We start from the raw sequence: 22,439 nt of genomic DNA, 5'->3' as shown, positions 1-22,439 counted from the left end.
TTTTCCCCACCCCAGTGGCTTGCTTACTTAATGGATCTTTTATGTGAAGATTTACTTTCTTAAAAAAGATTGCCTTAGATCAGAAAATTTATTACACTGCCACAGAGCAGGTTTAATCAGTAATATCTCGGTGTCAGACCAGTTCTCTGACAGACAGCCGCTGTGAGTCAACAATATTGCAGGTTTTCACGGTAATGAATGCAGTTGTGAACACTGCAAGATTATCTTACTCCTTCCACTGGGAAAAGTTTTAAAATCCAAACTACCTGTCCAAATGAACTGTGGCCCTGAAGTGGACAGCAAGTGGCATGAGGCTGTCCAAAACGATTTGAGATCTATTTCGTATTCACCTCATTATTCACCCTTCATCAGGCTAAGGTTAAGCTTCTTTTAAATCCTTCACACCATGCATAACATATGGAACTTTCCCAATTAGAACTAATCAATCATAGGAAAGCTTTCACTCTCGCTCGGTGCCAGGTCTTACCTTCAGCGGTATTGGAGGGAAGATATAAGAAGGTCCCTATAGTAGAAAGGGGAGGGAAGGCAGCATGGTACAGCCTGATCTCGTCAGATCTCGGAAGCTAAGCAGGGTCAGCCCTGGTTAGTATTTGGATGGGAGACCACCAAGGGAGACCAGGGTTGCTGTGCAGAGGAAGGCACTGGCAAACCACCTCTGTTAGTCTCTTGCCATGAAAACCCCCAAAAGCGGTCACCATAAGTCAGCTGTGACTTGACGGCACTTTACACACACACACATGCAGAGGAAGGCACTGGCAAACCACCTTTGTTAGTCTCTTGCCAGGAAAACCCCATAAGGGGTCGCCATAGGTTGGCTGCGACTTGACGGCACTTTACACACACACATAGCAGAAAGGCTTTGCCCTTGTGGGTCAGGGGAGATAGAAACTTCAGAACATGTCTTGATCCGCTGCTCATTCTACCAAGAAGTCCGCACAAGGTTTCTTTTCCCTTTGCTTAACTCTTGCCCTGACCAACGAGATGAGCTTCTGGCTAAGAAGCTCTTAAAAAGGTAAAGGTCCCCTGTGCAAGCACCAGGTCATTACTGACCCATGGGATGACGTCACATCCCGACATTTACTAGGCAGACTATGTTTACGGAGTGGTTTGCCATGGCCTTCCCCAGTCATCTTCCCTTTACCCCCAGCAAGCTGGGTACTCATTTTACCGACCTCGGAAGGATGGAAGGCTGAGTCAACCTGGAGCCTGCTACCTGAAACCAACTTCCGTTGGGATTGAATAAGAAGCTCTTAACTGATGAAAAATCACAGTTTACACTCTTGACTGCTAAATTTTGTGCTGCAGCTATTAAAATACGTCGTACCCTGACAGGATAAGAGTAACAGAAATACTTTATTACTCAAAATATTAAGGGGGTCACACCAAGTTATACGATGGTTATATACATTTTATTCATACACGTAATATGTAATTTTTAGGCTTAGATTATTTGTAGTAGCTGTTGTGGTGGTTTTCTTATTATCTGTTGTGGCTGTTGTTGTTTGCTTGTCTGGTTGTTTGCTTTTGATGGTCAGTGACCATATTAACAAATTATTATTATTATTACATATGGAACTCACTGCCACAAGGTAAAATGACAGTCGCTAGCTTAAATGACCTTTAAAGGTTAAACTAACTCAGTTAGATTCATCAGTGGCTGTTAACCAGGAGGGTCTGTTGTATGCCTCCCACAGACAGGGGTTTGGGGGCAGAATTTTGAGATGGAATGTTTAACATAAAAGAGACTTTTAAAAGTTGCGACCTCACGTGCAAATGAGGGAGGGGTTGCCCTCTGATCAGTGGGAAAGTGTGTAAAAGGCTAGATCAGAACCCACTATGATCAGACTTCACTCTCTAAATCTCTAAAACTGTCCTGCTCTGGGCCTTCCCTGTCCCTTCATGCCAGCATGGTGTAGCGGTTAAGAGCGGTGGTTTGGAGCGTTGGAATCTGATCTGGAGAACCGGGCTGGATTTCCCACTCCTCCACATGAGCGGCGGAGGCTAATCTGGTGAACTGGATTTGTTTCCCACTCCTACACACAAAGCCAGCTGGGTGACCTTGGGCTAGTCACATTCTCTCAGCCTCACCTGCCTCACAGGGTGTCTGTTGTGGGGAGGGGAAGGGAAGGAGATTGTAAGCCGGTTTGATTCTCCCTTAAGTGGTAGAGAAAGTCGGCATATAAAAACCAACTCTTCTCCTTTGTTTCTTGCTTTGCTTCATTTTTATTCCATTTTAAGTGATTCCCCAACCCCTTCTCCTGGGATATCTTTGGTAGGATTCCATCTAGGACATGAGGAAGAAAAGGTAGCTACGCAAAGAGTTTTGGGAGTGAGGTAGACATAGGAAAACTCTGAAAGCTTGGATTAGCTTTCAACCAGAGGGGTTGGAGATGATTGGGAGGTTAGGCTGTTTCATGTGCTATCATTACGTAAGCCTTGTGGCAGGTTTATAAAAAAAAAAAATTCTGTTCACATTGGTGTTTTTTTTCCATTTATGGTCTTTAATTGTTTTGCATTAAGAAGATAGAAGAAGAGTTGGTTTTTTATATGCCAACTTTCTCTACCACTTAAGGGAGAATCAACCTGGCTGACAACAATCACCTTCCCTTCCCCACAAGACACCCTGTGAGGCAGGTGGGGCTGAGAGAGCTCTAAGAGAGCTGTGACTAGCCCAAGGTCACCCAGCTGGCTTCATGTGTAGGAGTGGGGAAACCAACCTTGTTCACCAGATTAGCCTCCGCCGCTCATGTGGGGAATCAAACCTGGTTCTCCAGATTAGAGTCCACCGCTCCTAACCACACCACCATACTGGCTCACATTAAAGTTTTGTACATTTTCCTACCACCCATGTTGTGTGTGTACATTATGGCTTTGCTGTTGTTTTATTTTCTGGGTTCTGCATTGCACTGAATACAACATTTCTATTAGTTTTGATGAAATTAATACGTCTGTGTGTTCTTCGCTGGTCAGCGTTGGCCCCTTGGGGCTAATTCGGACCTGGGCATAATAATATTCAGCCTGAAGAAGAATTTTGGTGCTCAAAAGCTTTCTTGTTGCTTGACAGTGTTTTAGTCAGCCCTCATAAAAAAATACTTTCCCTAGAAATTTTGAGTAGTTTTTAATGTGTATACATGTTAATTTCTCAATATTTTATGGCAATGCATGTTCTTGGACCAATGACGATGAAGGAAATTCATACGCCTCAGTCTCCTGAAGATATTCACTTGCAGAAAAGGCATGCCCACAACTACCTTACGACAATTTTCATCATGAGAGTGTGGGGTTGTGGTTAGAGTGCCAGATTTGGACCTGGGAGACCCCCGGTTAAAATGCCCACTCGGCCATGGAAGCTTCCGGGTGACCTTGGGCCAGGCACACACTCTCAGCCCTGTCCTACCTCCCAGGGTTGTTGCGAGAATAAAATGGGGAAGAGGAGAATGATGCAAGTCAATTCCAGTCCCCAGGGGGAGAAAGGTGGGGTATAAATTACGTTTAAAAATCAGCCGCGTCCAGTTCCTCACTAATTCCCAGAAAATGCCTTTGGTACTCCGCTAGGGGGAGACCTCCAAATGAACTCATTATCAAATAGATTCAGCCACAGAGCAAACATCTATTAACAGTATTATTTGCCGGGGGAGACGATGGCCCCCTCCCACTTTTTTGTATTGAGCATCCAGCCTGAGGAAGAGGTTTGGAGAACTCAAAATTATGCCGCTTTTTGTGTGATTGTTTGGTGGGTCCTGATTAACAGTATTGCATGACTGAAGCTTTTGGAAATTCCCTGTGGACCAGCACAGCTATCTAGAAAGGAATAATGCTGCCAGCACGAGGGTTGCCAGGTCCCTCTTCGCCACCGGCGGAGGTTTTTGGGGCGGAGCCTGAGGAGGGTAGGGTATGGGAAGGGACTTCAGTGCCAAAAAGTCCAATGGCCAAAGCAGCCATTTTCTCCAGGTGATCTCTCTATCGGCTGGAGATCAGTTGTAATAGCAGATCTCCAGCTATTACCTGGAGGTTTGGAAATCAGAACAGTCAAGGTACAAAATTGCAAAATTATTGTTAGTGATTAGGACAAATTACAACAAGTGCTATACAACAATTACTTATCCTACTACTATAAATCATAAAAATCACTTAATGTCAACCATTCAGGTTCATAGTTCCTCAAGGGATACAATTCAGTGTGAATCACACTGAATTGAATCCCTTGCGGAACTATGAACCTGATTTGAAATAGTACTGGATTAAGGACAAATTACCAGGTTTTAGATTTTGCAATTGGATTTGATTGAACATGGGGCTGAAGAAAACATCTTGAAACGGCCGTCCCCCAGCTCATTCTTTTTTTATTATACCAATCATTGGATATCCTACTTGAATTGGACTTTTTCAACCATAATATAAAGAAAAATTGTATATTTGCACCTATAACACGAAGAATAACTGTACACCTGAATGGTTGACATTAAGTGATTTTTATGTATTATAGTAGTAGGATAAGTAATTGTTGTATAGCACTTGTTGTAATTTGTCCTAATCACTAATAATAATTTTGCAATTTTGTACCTTGACTGTGCTGATTTCCAAACCTACTTAGGTACAAACATAGTGATGCCTTTATTTGTTTAAATTGTTATTACCTGGAGGTTGGCAACCTTAGTCAGCACCTTAACAGGTGGCACCGTTACATTGCTATTGTTGAGGAATCTATTACATGGGCTGGGGGAAAGGTAGTGCATGCCTTTGGACCACAACAGCTACCTGCAGCCTCTAACAGAAGACTGCAGCTATAGAGCAGCGCTTGCTTCTTTAAGTCATATCTTCTGTCTGCAGGCATGCCGAGGCGATAACAAAGCAACTGCAAACATGGAGCAAATTAAAATTGCAGAGGTCATTTTGAAATTGTGATCTAGGACACACGAGCCAGACGTATATTTCATGGGAATTAAGTATGTAGGCTGGTCAAGTTAGGGGCGCCAACCTCCAGGTACTAGCTGGAGCTCTCCTGCTATTACAACTGATCTCCGGCTGCTTGGGCAATTGGGTTCTATGGCATCGAAGTCCCTCCCCGAACACCACCCTCCTCAGGCTTCGCCCCCAAAACCTCCCGCTGGTGGCAAAGAGGGTCCTGGCAACCCTCAGTCAAGTCCAGAGGCTTGATCGTTGGAAGTGCCGTGCTCCAAGTTTTCCTTCCACCATGGGGGTAAAGAGCCTTAATTCCCCTTTTGTGATGTAGGAATAACAAATTACTGGGGCTGGGTACACTCTATGCTAAAAGGACAGAACTTTTATCAAGGTAAAGCAAAGTAGCAGAGGTTTTTTTTGTTTTCCAAAGAAGGGGCATGGGAGTGGGGACAAGATGTGAAGCCTCAGACTGTGAACACCGGAAATTCTGTTCACAGTAAAAATCTTGTGTAATTTTGCTAAGCCTTTCACAGGTAAATCTATATCCCACCAAGAGGACTAGAAACTTACTTACTTGGGGTTTCTTTTAAACACAAAAACTGAACACTCGGGCACCTGAGTTCTATACTTCTGCAGCAGATAGTCTTGGTTGTCAAGCACTTACAGACCAGTCTCTACGTTCAGTGGACTTAAGGAGAGCTCTAGAGGTGTTTTCGAAGTTCCCCTCTAGTTTATCCTTCTCTTAGCTGTTGTGAAACTTTTAAATAGGGAAATGCTAACTTTTTAGAGAAATGATAAATACTAAGTTGAATATTCAATGACAAGTTAGAAAAGTATGATATCCGCTTTACCCAGATACAGATTGAAATTGGGGTTTGTTATTTCTTATAGTTTAGTTGTTAGGCTTCTGTAGTGCTTTTTGTTATGTTAATTTTTACATTTGTAGTGTATCTGTTTTGTTTTTGAAGAACTAAATGAAATACTTATGGAAGGACACAAAAAAAGGCAGGCTGAGGTAGGTGGGGCTGAGAGTTCTGACAGAACTGTGACTAGCCCCAGGTCACTCAAGCTGGCCTCATGTGTAGGAGTGGGGAAACCAGCCTGGCTCACCAGATTAGTCCGCCGCTCATGTGGAGGAGTTAGGGTTGCCAACTTCCAGGTACTAGCTGGAGATCTCCTGCTATTACAATTTATCTCCAGCTGAGGTCATTTTGAAATTGTGATCTAGGACACACAAACCAGACATATATTTCATGGAAATTGAGTATGATGGCTGGTCAGGTTAGGGTCGCCAACCTCCAGGTACTAGCTGGACATCTCCTGCTATTACAACTGATCTCCAGCCAATAGAGATCAGTTCACCTGGAGAAAATGGCCACTTTGGCAATTGGACTCTATTGCATTGAAGTCCCTCCTCTCCCAAACCCCGCCCTCCTAAAGCTCCACCCCAAAAACCTCCCGCCGGTGGCAAAGAGGGACCTGGCAACCCTAGGATTGGGGAATCAAACCCAGTTCTCCAGATTAGAGTCCACCGATCTTACCCACCACTACACACACTCCCAACTAAAAAGGGAAATTACCTGCATGCTCATGTTAGGCTCTGACATCAGGATGCTTCGGTGCTGACCTAGGTTGAGTTTAGAACCTTCTGTGGCACTCATCCACTTACCTCCAACGTATTTGTCCTGCAGCAATCGTGAATGAAGATCTTTGCCGACAGAACATTTTCAATCCACGGATCTGATCCACCCAGAAATGCTGCTTTCAGCATTACGCCGTAGCAATTTTCAACAAGCGGCCCCAAAAGCAGGCTCGGGTGCAATATATGCCACGGATTAACCACGCAGGTTTTCCTCTTCTTGCTCCTGTGGTTCTTGGTGCCAAACGCGACCCCCCCCATCCCCAAACACCCTTCACACACACCCCCAAATTACAAACCCGCTCATACAAACAACTTGGTTGATGGTTAAAAAAATTCTGGGTTTTTTATTGGTTTTGCTAGACAGTACTAAAAAAAAATCCCTCCGTTCTGAAAGGCAGGGCTTGAATTATTTAAATTTTGATCCATTTGTTTTTTAAAAAAAACAAACACACACACAAAAGGGAGAAGGGTAGAAGGGATCATGGCAAAAAAAAAATTCCTCGGTAACCCCACCTTTTCATCTGGGTCAAAGCCTACTTCATTTACTTCGCCCACCCTGATGTTATTTCTAATGCAAATTTAAGTTCACAGAAGACGATGAACACAGCCGGTCTGGGAGACGCCGATCGGATGAACGCAGACGGCAAATCTGTGGCCGAGACTCAGACTGATCAGAAACCCCGGGACGTGTTACAGAAATATTGGGTTCGGTGTGTCCAATGAGATTTCAGTCAAGGGCTTGTAAAAAGGAGTATGCCACAAGGAGTATCTTACGACTTACAGCTAGGAGAGAGCGAGATACCATTTCCGCCACTAAAGAGCAGCAGCTTCCCATCTGAATCCTCCAAATCAACGGCCGCTGCGCTCGAACGCTGGAGTTACGTTCAGAACCCGTGGAGCCGAAGGATGCTGCCTTAACACTAGCAGCAGCTTTAGTGTCAAACTGGGGACGCACCAAAGCCCCACTGGAGGGATTCGAACGACACATTCCGAGCCCTGTTCAAGCTGACTCAAGAGGAGTTGCAGAAGTCAAAACACGTTTGGCTTTACCACACCGCCGAGCGAAAACAATGGCATCACAGACATCCCGGTAGTGTTCATTTACCTGCACTGTCTTCTCGATTCGAGAGGGAACTGTGCAAGATGTGGACTGAGCGTGACCACAGGTGTGCTTCACCCAAGCCTTGTCATGCCTCACCCCTCCAACCTCTGGTTGGGTTTCAAAAGGGCCAAGGAGCACGTGGTCAACTAATCGGCACCACTCAGAAATAACCCCTGACCTCCAGAGCCCCGGAAGGGGAAAACTGGCAAACCCCTCATCCTCAGCTCTCCAGGAAGAATAAAACCGCTCCAACAGTACCATAGGCTGTGAGGAAAAAAGCCATGCTAATCTAATGGTATTACCAGAGCTCAGATTTATGGGAACGCATTTTTTAAAAAAAATCAACTTGTAAAAGTCTAAGGCGATAAAGCCCACAGATAAAATGTATGTTTGCCTTTCCAGTATCACCATGGACAAGGTATGACCCTACCAATCCCTTAAGCTTCAAAATGTGTCTGACCTCCCATAATTATGCATCGTGAAGGCTGGATGGTTTAAGCTTGAATGTTGTTGTTGGTTTTTTTTGCCATGATCCCAGTTCAGAGTACTGCAAGAAGCAGAAAATATTTAAAGGACATTTTATATATATATTTATATATATATAATTTTGAGATAAGAAAAATAAGGCTAATTCAAGCCTTGCCCTGTGCAAACAAAAACCAAAACAAGATCGGCAGTCACACAAAAGGACCCGATTACGTTACCACAGTCAGCTTGTTAATTTTCTGTCGTTTTTTGTTTTTTTTTTCTCTATTTTTTTTTAATAGGAGGACATTGGGGAGCTGAATTCTCCTACGGTGCAGGAGGAAGAAGGGGGGGTTGGTGTGGAATCGACTCGAGTAAAGCTAAAAACAATGAGAGAATTCTGGGAGGGAGAGAAAACTCAAACACAACTCAGCTGACTGTTCTGAGGGGGGGGAGAAACCCGGTGGGGTGGAAATGAAAGAACCTGTTAGTCAAGTAATGAATGAGCGTTTTAAATTATTCTCTTTGTTTTTGAAGTCTAGAGTTCAGAAGCGGCGGGTCCCCATTGTTACAGGGCCCCCGCAACAACAGAAGTGGAACCCCCCCCTGCCCTCCCCCGACCTCTCGGAAGAAGTCTATGTCATCTGCTGCTGCATGTTCGAAGGGTATTCCCCCACCCCACCCCATCCCCCACCCCGCAGGAGCAATCTGTCGCAACCAAGGAAGGGCAGGTGGGACTCAGGATGAGAGGGCGCTTTCCTTCTGTGTTGGCTGGACTTGTGAACGCTGCATCACCTTTTGGCTTTCGACATCTCTAAAATGTTTCTCGACCTAAACGGAGGAGGAAAGGGGTGCAAGGGGTTAGTGCTTCTTTGTACTCGGTGGGGAGGGTGGGCACTCTACCCAAAGAAGGCGGGCAACTTAACAAGTTGGTGATATCAGCGGAGTTTATCGGAAGCGGAGAGGCAAGACCGTTTCGAAGCAGGGAGTGGCAATGCATGAAACATCGGGCTTCTGTGGCGGCGGAAAGCACCGTCAAGTCCACAGCTGACTTATGGCGACCCCAGAGGGTTTTCAAGGCAAAAGATCTTCGCAGGTGATTTGCCATTGCCTGCCTCTGTGTAGGCTGAGTGTTCTGAGAAAACTGCGACTGGCCCAGGGGCACCCAGCAGGCTTTATGGGGAGGAGTGGGGAATCGAACCCAGTTCTTCAGATTAGAGTCTCCCACTCTTAACCGATGCACCATGCTGGCTTTTAGCTGACCCAGGCAGCAGGGTTGATTTGGGAGGCGGAGAGCGCAAGGAAACCCAAGGGGCAGGAAGAATAGGATGGGGAGGTTCACGGAGCTGGGACGGGCGGCACACCATAAGGAATGGGATTTTGCACTACAAGGGATCATACTGCCTCCGCCCCCACCCCCCAAGCACTCCATGTGGAACATGCTAGGAAGCTCTCCATCAAGTCTGACCCATCCCATAGGAAGGACGGTTTTTTTAATTGCTTCCTGTTTGTCTGAAGGACGGACACCTGCCTTTGGCAGAGCCAACCTTCACCAAACAAAGCCAAGCAGAATGTTAAAAGCAGAGGAAGAGATGGACAGGTCATTTAACGGCCTGGACCATAATATGATACCTGTTGCTGCCTTTTATGCCAGGCTGATTCCCCTCCTCCCTACTTTTGTGGTCCCACCCCCCCACCCCCCGCCAGGCCCAAACCCCTGATCTACTTACTATCTTGCGTACATGACTTAGGGCACTCCCCTCTTTGCCTTTACAGTTTTCCACTTGGTACGGAGGGGCGATGACGACGTCTTCCATCACAACTATATTCTTCTCTTGCCATTTACAGTCTTTAATCCTGGAAGAGAAGCAACAAACATACTCACACAAAGGAGTTTTACTGGCTAAACTCACAGGGCCATTGTGGTCAAATACCCACCCCGCATGGGACAGAGAAGAACAGGACACAGCTGCTTAGAAGAATAGTTGGTTTTTATATGCCGACTTTCTCTACCACTCAAGGGAGACTCAAGCTGGTTTACAATCACCTTCCCTTCCCCACGACAGACACCCTGTGGGGTAGGTGGGGCTGAGAGAGCTCTAACAGAGCTGTAACTTGCCCAAGGTCACCCAGCTGGCTTTGTGTGTAGGAGTGGGGAAACAAATCCAGTTCACCAGATTAGCCTCCGCCGCTCATGTGGAGGAGTGGGGAATCAAATCCGGTTCTCCAGACCAGACTCCACTGCTCCAAACCACCGCTCTTGACCACTACACCATGCTGGCTTACACCTAGCTCCATGCCCCCCATCCCAATCAGGAATGCTGTTAAATAGTACACAGCGTCGCCAAGATGACAGATGCTGGACAGAAGTGGTAGCCTGAACACAGGAGGATTGAGACTGTTTAAAAAACACACCAAGAAGGCAAATGAAGAGGTCATCCTCTTCATAAAATGTACTCGCCGCTCCTCCAGAGCAAGTGGACACAAAGCAGTGTTTCTGGTGACTGCTGCAAGGAAAAATGCAGACTGGGCATCTTTTCAGATGCACACAAGAATCAGATAACCAGTTTTAAGAGGTCCAACATGTGGTCTTGGCATGACCCATCTCCGCCGATCGGTCTGCAACTCTCTTTGTGCGTAGCATCAGCACTCAGTTCACCCCAATCATTTTGCTGAACAGTAATAAGGACGCTTTCCCACATGCCGAATAATGAACTTTCAAATCCACTTTCAATGCACTTTGAAAGCTGGATTTTACTGTGTGAAATGGCAACATCCACTTGCAAGCGATCGTTAAAAGTGCACTGAAAGTGGATTGAAAGCGCATTATTTTGCACCCGTGAAAGCACCGTAAGTAACAAGGGGGTGGGGGTTCCTACCTTGAAAAAAGATTCAGAGAGTAATTAGGAATTTCTTTTCAACTAAAAAAAAAATCCCTGACGGAAAATAAACGGAGGAGAGAGGACTGCTCAACAAGATTGTGGACTGATGATCATTACAGATTTCTGTTCTAAGGCTAAAGACGAATTATGGGAACAGCCTCCTGCCAAAACCGGAGGGGCTGATTCCATGACTTGGAGGAACAGGAACAAGCTTCAGCTCAGATGCTGCCTCCTCTCTCACAAGCACAGCTTCACTTATGGTCTTCTTTACACACCAACTAAAGACCGCCACGGTATTCAAACTCATAGACTATATTCTTAGCGCCTTCCTACCAAACAACAACTAGAAGCTGTGGTTTGAAGACATGAACACATGAAGCTGCCTTATACTCAATCAGATCCTCGGTCCATCAAAGTCAGTATTGTCTACTCAGACCGGCAGCGGCTCTCCAGGGTCTCAGGCTAGGGGTCTTTCATATCACCTACTTGCCTAGATCCTTCAACTGGAGATGCCGGGGATTGAACCTGGGACCTTCTGCACGCCAAGCAGATGCTCTACCACTGAGCTACAGCCCACAGGGGATGAAAGGAGCCTATGAGCAATTCACAACAGAGTGGGTAAGTTATCTCGTGTGTGTGTATGTGCCATCAAATCACAGCTGATTTATGGCGACCCCGTAGGATTTTCAAGGCAAGAGATGTTGGGAGGTGTTTGCCATTGCCTGCCTCCACGTGGGCTGATAGAACTGTGACTGGCCCAAGGTCACCCAGCAGGCTTCATGTGGAGTGGGGAATCGAACCAGGTTCTCCAGCACCCTCATGGCTGTTTTAAAGAAATACACTGGGTTTGCTTTTGGTTTTTAAAAAAACAGCTGTGATTGAAGAAGCAATGCTAACCAGGTCTACTCAGTTTGGGAATATTTTAATGAAATTCCTCTACCTATGGGTAAGGCAGGCGTGTGCGCAAAATGCAAACACTGCAACAAAGAAATGCAAGACCTGGTGGCCCAAATGAAACATCATGAGAAGTGCTGTTTATGTAGAAAACCATTATTTAAATATCATCTTACTGACTAGTAAAAAATAGAATTTTTTATAAAGGCAGCAGTATCTAATGAGGCTTTGGATGTGAAACGGTGATTACTCCAATCTGGCTCTTCTTTGCAAATATCTGAGTAGTCTCCTCGTGGCCCTACACTCTGGATCGAACCAGGTACAACCCATGTAACCTATTAAGGGTGGCCTCTGAACAATTAACCAAGGCGTTAGCCGATGGACAATGGCATCTGTCGCCGCAAACAAATTTACTTCTCCTGCAATCATCTTTGCCCTTAACTGCACTAGTTCATCTTCTCCAAGACACATTTTGATATTAAGGTCCTGTCTCTCATCCCTGACTAGGGATTTCAATCGTGAAAATCTAGTCTTACTGACTAGTGATTTAAATCGATTTGATTTAAATCAAATCCACTCTGATGACAAAGGGAAAAAATAGTTATTGTGTCCCTCCTCACCCGGTGTCAGTCCTGCGGGAATTAATTTAAATAGTCTTTTTTACATTCAGTTCAGGTCTGACATCTGTGAACGTCAAAGCATAATTATAGTATTTTACCCAAAACTTTTGTAGAGCTATAAAGACTAGTCTGTCAATTTCCTAGTGAAGAAAGGAAAAAACGTGTCAAGTAGTCTACTAAAAACTGCTTCAAAGAGAAACAATATATATTCACTCCAAAAAATGTGGCAACAATACATTGTGTGTTACAGACTAGCAGCTTCTGAATCTTAATAGTCACAACAGGAGAACTGATGGGCTGTTGACTGGAAATTAGTATGGGCCCATGAGCTGTGTATTTCACAAGTCTACAACTGAGGTGCAGTTCTGAAATGAATAAATCTATCTGCCTTGAAGCGGAATGAACAGAAAACAAAGTTGTGCGAGGAAGTGCATCAACGCACAGCTCTGGTGGGGCAGAACAGACCCAGCCTGCCTCAAAGATGATCAAGCCACGGGGCCGGAACACAAGACAAGCCTCTCCTCAAATCACTCAACTCGTCCCCCTTCAAAACTGTCACCAGCCACACTGGAAATCACTTTTTTGACTCGGGCAGGGGGCATATATTCAGATTCACTGATTCTTCTCCCAACAGGCACAATGCTTCATGTAAACTGGAGGCGTTACTTATCAGATTACATGTGGGTGTTTTCAGATTCACCAGTTATGTCTGCTGTTTCTACAGATATATGCTGTTCTATTAAGCACAGTAACCCTATTCTATCCTCTTCAAGGAACCGGTCCACTTTTTAAAAATACATAACAGCGTGCACACATAAGCAAACAGCAAGGAACGAATCCAGAAGGTTACAAATATTTCAACCACACAACTACACCAACACACTTGGATCAAAAGTGTATCGTATAACCATCTTTTTACAGGCAACTGTTAAGAAGGTATACAAAGCATACATTGGAAAACAACTGTAAGGGATGCATGTTTATCATGGTATACAGATCTATCACAGACACCTGTAACATTCGGGAACAACATTAAACCCCTTACTCCACGGACAACCGGGCTGATTCCATGACCTTAGGTAGATGATGAGAGGGAGGGCATCTTGGCCATCTTCTGGGCATGGAGTAGGGGTCACTGGGTGTGTGTGTGGGGGAAGTAGTTGAGAATTTCCTGCATTGTGTAGGGGGTTGGACTAGATGACCCTGGTGGTCCCTTCCAACTCTGATTCTATTATTCCACCTGGGGCTTGCTATACTGATGCCATATTTAGTGCAGACACCTGAGTGACAAAGCCCATTGTAGCCTGGAACTTCTGAACTCAAGTGATCCACCAACCTCAGCCTCCCCAGAAGCTGACACCGATCCACAACATTAAAATAGCTTCAGTCATTTTCACTTATGTCTCTGGAGATCTGGGACTGCCAAAGAAAATACTTGCTCAGCTACTCTAGAGAAGATTCAGTAATTATTATTCTGCTTGCAAGAGCTGCCAAATGACAATAAGGAATGTGACTTCAGAGCTGTGATATATGACTGAAGAGAATCAGACTGATCATGGCCGATTGGGTCGCTCCAGAGCTCCTGGAGGAACTAGATGGTCTTGGAAATCAGCTGCATACCTCGCGGGTATAATTTTTCTATGCCTTCGTAACTGGTCTTCTTGGCTTGGATCCTATGAGCCGGTTCTGCAAGTGCTAGACGTTCCACTAAAACTTCCATTTACACAAGATGGATGGTTTTCAGTGGGGCCCCGCACAAACTGAAGTGGTGGCAGAAGAGAAGTGCGCTCTCACCAGAGACTAACATGCACTGGACTCTCTCACAGGCTCCAAGCCCTTGTATGTAAAGTTATATACACGCTTTTGGTGTGGTACAGTTGTGCTGTTTAAACATTTTTGGCCTCCTGTATTCATAAGCACAGACAACCAGGGACACAAAGCCATTACAGCAAGGGGGGGGAATGCTAATTCAAGAGTCACATGTTTGACTTAACACCATTCATTTGCTTAATATACGCTGACCCAAGCTCTACGGTGGGCAGTCCGCATACTTGAAGCAATGTGAAAGTGTGAGAGCTGACTAGGTCTTATTTCTGTTTAATCATTTTCCAAGTGTGCTTTTCAGGGTTCAAAGTGCCTTCATTCGCTGAGATCGGCGCATAGTCAGGACCCTGTGCTAAAAAGCTGGACGGCACCACAACACAACTTGGTGCGCACCCTGAATAAACCGTGTATCTGAGACGTTATTTGAGTGCTGGATTTGGTCCGAGGGTTCAAATTCCCACTCAGTGTCTTGGGGGCCAGTTGCTCTTTCTGCCTAATCTACCTCACACAGTTGTTGGGAGGGTAAAAACAGAACAGCAGAGAGGCATTTTTACTACTCTGAGCTCCTTGAAGAAGGGAGGCAGAGATGAAGAAGAAGAGTTGGTTTTTATATGCCAACTTTCTCTACCACTTAAGGAAGAATCAAACCGGCTTACAATCACCTTCCCTTCCCCTCCCCACCACAGACACCCTGTGATGTAGGTGGAGCAGAGAGAGCTCTAAGAGAGCTGTGACTAGTCCAAGGTCACCCAGCAGGCTTCATGTGTAGGAGTGGGGAAACCAGCCCAGTTCACCAGATTAGCTTCCGCCGCTCATGTGGAGGAATGGGGAATCAAATCCAGTTCTCCAGATCAGAGTCCACAGCTCCAAACCACTGCTCTTAACCACTATACCACGCCGGAATAAATGCAGCCATCTTGTTTACTCCTGCAGGAAAAGAGGTGAATTCTACATCTAAGAGCCAAGTTTTCAAAATCTACAGGAAAGTAGGGAAGAAAATTCTGTACACAAGAGAGGTAGGGATCACAGAATTGAGGGAGGAGAGTATGCATTGGACTACGATTTCTGCCTTCAGAAATGAGGCGCAAGCTGCCCTGTCCTCCCACCAGCTGCCAATGAGCCCCCCTGTTCTCCATCCTTCCAGCCTGCTACTTACGTCTTGTGTATAGTCTGGAAAAGCTGCTGACCTTCCAAAGAGACCCCAGCACTAATTGCGTACGCCTGGCTCAGCTTTTCTTCCTTCTCCATACGTGCTTTGTTCGCAAGCTGGAAAAGGAAGCAGAAGAGAGGCACAGATATTAACCCAGGACTGTGAAGAGAAGCAGATGCTGGTTCTGCATGTGACGTTCGGACAACAGGGACTGCGACCAGCTCGTTAGCTAAGGTAGCTCCCAAACGGTGCAAAACACTTAAGTCAGATCAGTGAAGTTATAAGTGAGGTTTGGTCAGGCAATTGAGGTACAGGCACTTGGACCCTAAATCCTGATGCAATTATGGAAAAGAATGAGACAGATACTCTACAAGTCTTGGAAGTAGGGGAAACACAAGTTAGCTGTCAGCAGAGTCACAGAAAGGAATGTTAGGATACTGGTAACGGCCTTCATTCTTTGCCTACACTCAGCCATATTAAATCCAGAGAAGAGAAAACAGGTTAACAGGAAGTCATCATGTGCTCAAGCAGATGAGACATTGCTAGCTGGGGACAAATGTTTTTTCCTCCAATGGCTGCCTGGTCTTCTCATCCAGGGAATAAGTTTACTACAGACAAGGAAAAGGAGCTAGAGGATTCGCCCCATCTCCCCTCCCCAGAGCAAATTACATTGCTGTACACAAACGTTTGAAAGGCAGTAAGCTAGCATTAAAGGTAGTCCCCTGTGCAAGCACCGGGTCATTCCTGACCCATGGGGTGATGTCACATCCCAACGTTTACTAGGCAGACTATGTTTACAGAGTGGTTTGCCAGTGCCTTCCCCAGTCATCTTCCCTTTACCCCCAGTGAGCTGGGTACTCATTTTACCGACCTCGGAAGGATGGAAGGCTGAATCAACCTTGATCCGGCTACCTGAAACTGACTCCCGTCGGGATCGAACTCAGATCGTGAGCAGAGCTTTTGACTGCAGTACTGCAGCTTACCACTCTGTGCCACGGTGCTTTTAAGCTAGCATTAGTGCCTAGTATTTCAAGCAAGATGGTTGGTGTCCAAATAGTGCTCTACCTTTACAACTCTTCCTTCAGTCACAATGGCCACTGACAGACCTCTCCTCCATGAATCTGTCTAATCCTTTCTTAAAGCCACCTATGCCTGTGGCCATCACTACATCCTCTCACAGCAAATACCACATTTGAATCACTCAGTGTAAAGAAGTTTCCTTTGGTCTGTCCTGAATCTACTGGATTCACTGGATGCCTTCTAGTATTTTAGAAGAGAAAAAAGGTTCTTTTTGTCAACTCTTTCCACCTCATGCAAAATTATAAATCTCTATCATGTCCCCATTTAGTCATTTCTTTTCTGAACAGGAAAGTCCCAGACTCCAGCTTTTCTTCATAAGAAAGGTTATCCAACCTCCTAATCATCTTCAGTGCCCTCTTCTGTACTTTTTCCAGCTCTGCGTTGTCCTTTTTGAGATACGGTGACCAGAACGGTGCAGAGTATTCCAAATGAGGCTGCACCATAGATCTATTGAGACAGGCACTATTTTAACTTGTTCATAAATGATTAGAAATTGGAGGAAAGCGGTGTAATGGCCAAGTTGCAGATGACGCCAAATTATTCTGGATGTGAAAACCAAAGCAGATTATGAAGAGCTCCAGAAGAGTCTCTCTAAATTGGGTGAGCAGGCAACACGGACAATGATGTTCAATGTAAGTTTAAGGTGATGCACACTGAAACAAAAAAATCCTAACTGTAAGTGTAGGCTGATGGGATCTGAACAGGCTGAGACCCTGTGGTTGTAGCTCATAGCTGGATGAAAATGTTGATTTACAGCACAGTCCTAAGGAGAGTTACTCCAGTCTGAGACCACTGAAATGAATGATAGACTGGAGTAAATCTCCTTAGGACTGAACTGTAAGTGTACACCAACAGTGAAAAAGGCAAACTGGGGATTATTAAAAAGGCTGGGGATTATTTTTAAAAAGGAACTGAAAATAAAACAGTCAATACTGTAAAGCTCTCATGTAGATGTACGCTAATGCCACATTCGGAATACTGTAAAATCTGGTCACCAAATCTCAAAAAAGACTATTGCAAGGCTGGAAAAAGTACAGAAGAGGGCAACCAAGATGATAAAGGGGCTGGAGCACCTTTCCTATGAGGAAGGGCTAAAGAGACTGGGGCTGGTCGGGTTAGAACAGTTGACAGCTGAAGGGCGGCATGACAGAGGTTTATAAAATTATTGTATAGGTAGAGAAAGTGGATAGAGAACTTTTTCTCCTTCTCCCATAATACTAACACTCAGGGGCACCCAATGAAACTGATGGGCAGACAAAAATAGGTCACCAGATGAGATGGACCACTGGTCTGATCCAGCAGCGCTCTCTTCATACTCTTTTGTCCTGATTTTTTTTTCACCACCTTCTGAGGGGGAAAACTAAAAAATTTCAACTCACGGAAATATATGAAGCTGCTATGGAAGGTTAGGTCATCGGTCCATCTAGCTCACTCTTGTCTACTCCGACAGGTAGAGGTTCTATGACATTTCGGCCAGAGATGAGGCTTTCCCATCACCTGCTGCCTAGAATTCATTTACCTGGCAATACCAGAAACTGAATATGGGACCTTCTGCAAGCAAACCATGTGATCTACTACTGAGCCTCAGACCCTTTGGTTTAACAGATCAGTGCAGAGTTGAACATCTTGCTATCCTGGCTAACCAACTAAAAAGCTGCCGCGTGCCAAAAGACTGAAAGCTCACAAAGCTGCCAGCTTAGTTAAAACAGATACAGAGTAAGACTTCATACTGCTAATGCTTTGTACAATGTAGCTCCAGTGGTCTCAGGGAAGGGAAAATCAATTTCACGAAGAATTCTTACCTTGCTAACATTGAGTGAAGCTAAAGGTGGGGGGGTTTCTGTGCGGTCGTTGATTATTTCCACGTCTGAAACATACTGTAAGTTTATGAGCAAGATATCTGCATGGTTAGGCTTGCCACTGGAAGAAGGGCATTCTGGAGGAAAGAACTTATTAAGGAAACAGGCCCAGAAAATATAGTTCAGCACTTCAAAAAGAAAGGATTAATTGGAGAACCAGCCAAAGAAACGGCTTACAGACATACAATGTCTTTTATCAGGGTAATTTACCAGTGAGCATATCTGCCATTCCATTTGTATCCCACCCACCATCCAAGCAGTTCAGGGCATTAACATGTTCTCCCCTAAACTATTATATCCTACATCAACCCTGTAAGGCAGGAGAGGCTGAGAAAGTGACTGTCCCAAAATCACTCAGGGAGGTCATGATAGGGATTTTAAACTTGGATCTCCTCCATCCTAGTCCAATGTTCTAACCACTACACCACTTGTGGCTTTGTGAGTAAAGTTTGTAGCTAGGTACCCTACAGATAAGACTAGCTGTGGTTGAAGTTGAGATATTTCATGCCAAGGAAAAAGCCTCAACTTTCCAAAAGTCTGGAGCAACAAAATGTGAGCATTTAATGCTTCAAGCGCTACCAAGCAACAATGAGCCTCTGGAAGCTAATGGTTTGATGGGGGTGGGGGGTAGCTCACTAGTACCAGCCTTCAAAGAACTGTGTGATACATAGATACAAGAGAACGGATGAGTTGTGTCATATGTCTATAAAGTATAAGTCTGCTTTGTGGTAACCTAGAACATGTATGTTATGTGACTTTTAGAAGAACAGAGATTCATTCCCAAGCTCAGAATGCATCTGATTGGATTCTGCAACACAAATCCCACAAGAGGCACGACCCTGTTCTATGACATCCCAAGGCAAATGGTAACTCGCAAAAGAACAAATTATGACAATTAGGACCCCAACAGAAGTTGGAAGTTGCCCGGTACCTTTGCCATTCTAGAACCCAATATGCTTTTGCTTCCTACCCTGAGGAGCTACTTCGGGCAGAATAAGACAGGGTCAGTGCAGATGTAACATTGGGGCCCACTGCAAACTCCTTCCTTCTATCCCATCTCAGCCTTAGCCACAAAAGGTATTCTGACACTAGCATTAACTGTGATTAACACTCGTGCCTTTGTAACATTAAACTGTGGCTATATGGGCCTTTGCAATGGAGACAGGAGGGGATGGGGGACGTGAGAATGAAACATCCTCCATGGATCCACACAGATTTACTTACAGTACGCAAGGGAGCATTCTCCACCCTGCACACAACCTGTGCCAGCAGGGTAATGAAAGACAATCTGAAGCTACATACTGCTCCTAGGACCTTACCAAGTACCTGGGCTGCAAATTTCCACTTAGACACACACAAGTTTCCATGGACAGGAGGAACAGAAGCAGTATTTCAAAGAGCTGTTTAGGGCTGCAGCAAGGAGGAAATGGTTCTGTTTGCAGTACTGCACAGAGGAATCCAAATCAGAGAAATCTCCAGGATGTAATTCCTGCTGCCTCTATCCCCGCAATAAAATCACCTGTGTTCTGTTTTCCAACATGCATGTTTGCTGCTAACCCTGGTCTAAGCCTTGTTAATTAAAAAAAAAAACTCATGGCTGCAGGAAGATACTCATTGCAGACTCTAGGGACTTGTGGGGAGCCACTACATGTCAATATTTAACATCCTTATTCTCCAACACCAACCACATTCCACTCCAGATCACAAAGGCCAGTTAACACTTGTCTCAAGCCTTTCTTGGAAAAAATCCACAATTGTCACTGTGTGAGCGCAAGATACCTTGTAAGTGCAAATTAGCTGTCACAGATCAAACCAACACATTTCATTTCAAATGCAATGTGATCTAAAATGGGCTTGCCTCACATATTTAGTCAACAGGCAGCGCACAATTCTGAGTCAAGTTCAGGCGCCTTCCCACACCTCAAACTGGAAGCACTCTCCCTGCCCCTAAGATCTAGGAGATCCAGGTTAAAATCCCCCCTCTGTACCCTGAAGCTTGCTGGGTGACCTCGACCCAGCCTGGACAACCCCACGGGGTTGTTGTGAAACTCACTACAGACTTTAGGATATCCACTTCCTTCTCAGCCAGCTCCTTGAAGGAAGGAAGGATAAAAATACACTACCTGCCTTGAAGGAAGGAAAAAAATACACTACCTACCATGTTTACCTTATCAACCCCTCCCTTTCCAACCCCCTGCTCCACTCTCCATTCCTACCCTTCTCCATTACCCGTCCCTTCAAAACCTGAAACTCTCCCTCCTTCTCATCCAACAGGTCAAGACGCTCGGCTTCTCATCCACAAGCACCCCCTTGCAAACCCGTTTCCTCAACATCAGCTATTCGACCATGCTTTTGCCCCCCCCCATCACACATTTTCTCTCCCCCTTTTACAAACAAGCCCGACCTGCCACTTTCCGGATTAGTTCCGGCCTTTGCAGTCGCGTGCTACAAAGCAGGCCCAGGGAATGCCCTCTGGCCTGGAAAAGCAGGCAAGTGGAACCCTCGCTTGTCCCTCCCCCGCCACCGCCCCAATCATTCCCCATCCCAAACACCAAGACCGCCCTCCTTCATGAGAGGGAGGGCATCTTGTGAGGGAGGGCACCTTGGCCATCTTCTGGGCATGGAGTAGGGGGTCACTGGGGGTGTGCGGGGGGGGGAGGTAGCTATGAATTTCCTTCATTGTGCAGGGGGTTGGATTAGATGACCCTGGTGGTCCCTTCCAGCTCTATGATTCTATGAGAGGGAGGGCACCTTGGCCATCTTCTGGGCATGGAGTAGGGGCCGCTGGGGGTGGGAGGTAGTTGTGAATTTCCTGCACTGTGCAGAGGGTTGGGCTAGATGACCCCGGTGGTCCCTTCCAACTCTATGATTCTATGAGAGGGAGGGCACCTTGGCCATCTTCTAGGCATGGAGTAGGGGCCGCTGGGTGGGGGGGAAGGTAGCTGCAAATCTCCTGCATTGTGCAGGGGGTTGGACTAGATGACCCCGGTGGTCCCTTCCAACTCTATGATTCTATGAGAGGGAGGGCACCTTGGCCATCTTCTGGGCATGGAGTAGGGCCCGCGGTGGGGGGGGGGAAGGTAGCTGCGAATCTCCTGCACTGTGCAGGGGGTTGGACTAGATGACCCCGGCGGTCCCTTCCGATTCTATGATTCATGATTCCTCCTCCTTCCCAAACCCAGAGTAGTATCCCCCTCCCCCCCCCGAAACCAAGCCAGGCCCAGCCGCCTCGAGAGAAAGCGAGAGAGAGAGTCCCGATGCCCCTTCCCACCCCAGGCCGGGCCCCTGCCCGCCTCCCCCCTCCCCCTCCGGGGGTGAGGATACTGAGCGCCAGCATCTTGCTGGGGTAGTCGAAGGCCACCACCTCGCCTTGCAGCCGCTGCTCCTGGCAAGTCCGGCACGACACTTGGCTGCCCACACTGAAGAACTCGCCGCCCAGCGCCGCCATCTTGTTTCAGGCCCAGGCGGCGGCGGCGGCGGCGGCAGCACCCGCAGCCGCCGCCCCGCCTGAGGAGGCGGCCGGGGAGGCCGGGAGGGCGACCCGGAGCGACCCCCGCCGCCTCAGGCCCAGGACCCCGCCGCTCGCGCGCTCCGCTCCTCGGCGCGGCCGCCTGGCGTGGGGGGAGGGGGGAGAGAGAGAGAGAGAGAGAGAGAGAGACGGCGGCGAGGTGTGGCCAAGGCCACGGCGCCCCGCCTCGACGTCGGCCCCGCCCCTCCCGCGCCCACGCACGTGACGTCACCGCGCAAGGCGAGCGGCGGTTGGCTGGCTGGCTGGCCGGCAGCCCGGGGATCGGGGGAGGGGAAAGGAAGAGGAGGGAAAAGGAGGCGTTGGCGAAAGGGAAGGAGAGTCCGGGGAGGGTGGGCGTGGCCAATGGGAAAGGGGGCGTGGCCTGGTGCGGTTTTGCGGGAAGTGTGTGTGTATGTATAAGTGTGTGTGTGTGTGTGTATATACACACACACATATACATACACACATACATATATATATATATATATAT

At 46.5% G+C, this 22,439-nt stretch overlaps 1 protein-coding gene across 1 annotated transcript; it reads right to left on the bottom strand.

Moving 5' to 3' along the window:
* Nucleotides 1-8,804: 8,804 nt before the first annotated feature.
* Nucleotides 8,805-21,922, bottom strand: LSM12 (LSM12 homolog). The gene is made up of 5 exons (XM_056863644.1): nt 21,766-21,922; nt 18,385-18,518; nt 15,509-15,618; nt 9,863-9,989; nt 8,805-8,963 (listed from the first exon to the last, which is right to left on the bottom strand). Exons 1-5 carry the CDS (start codon nt 21,887-21,889, stop codon nt 8,871-8,873), a joined length of 588 nt encoding a protein of 195 aa, XP_056719622.1. The 5' UTR covers nt 21,890-21,922; the 3' UTR covers nt 8,805-8,870.
* Between the last annotated feature and the right edge of the window lie 517 nt (nt 21,923-22,439).

The sequence above is a fragment of the Euleptes europaea genome, chromosome 18 (assembly GCF_029931775.1).
Source record: "Euleptes europaea isolate rEulEur1 chromosome 18, rEulEur1.hap1, whole genome shotgun sequence".
NCBI classification, from domain to species: Eukaryota; Metazoa; Chordata; class Lepidosauria; order Squamata; family Sphaerodactylidae; genus Euleptes; species Euleptes europaea.
This window is presented reverse-complemented; position numbering and strand designations above follow the sequence as displayed.

Bases quoted from the DNA above. Each gene is read 5' to 3' on its own strand.
- LSM12 (XM_056863644.1), bottom strand. From the start codon at position 21,889: ATGGCGGCGCTGGGCGGCGAGTTCTTCAGTGTGGGCAGCCAAGTGTCG. The intron at 9,990-15,508 runs GTAAGTAGCAGG...CTTCTCTTCCAG, and splicing joins TTCCAGACTATACACAAGAC to GATTAAAGACTGTAAATGGC. The intron at 8,964-9,862 runs GTAAGTAGATCA...TCCTCCGTTTAG, and splicing joins TAAGTCATGTACGCAAGATA to GTCGAGAAACATTTTAGAGA.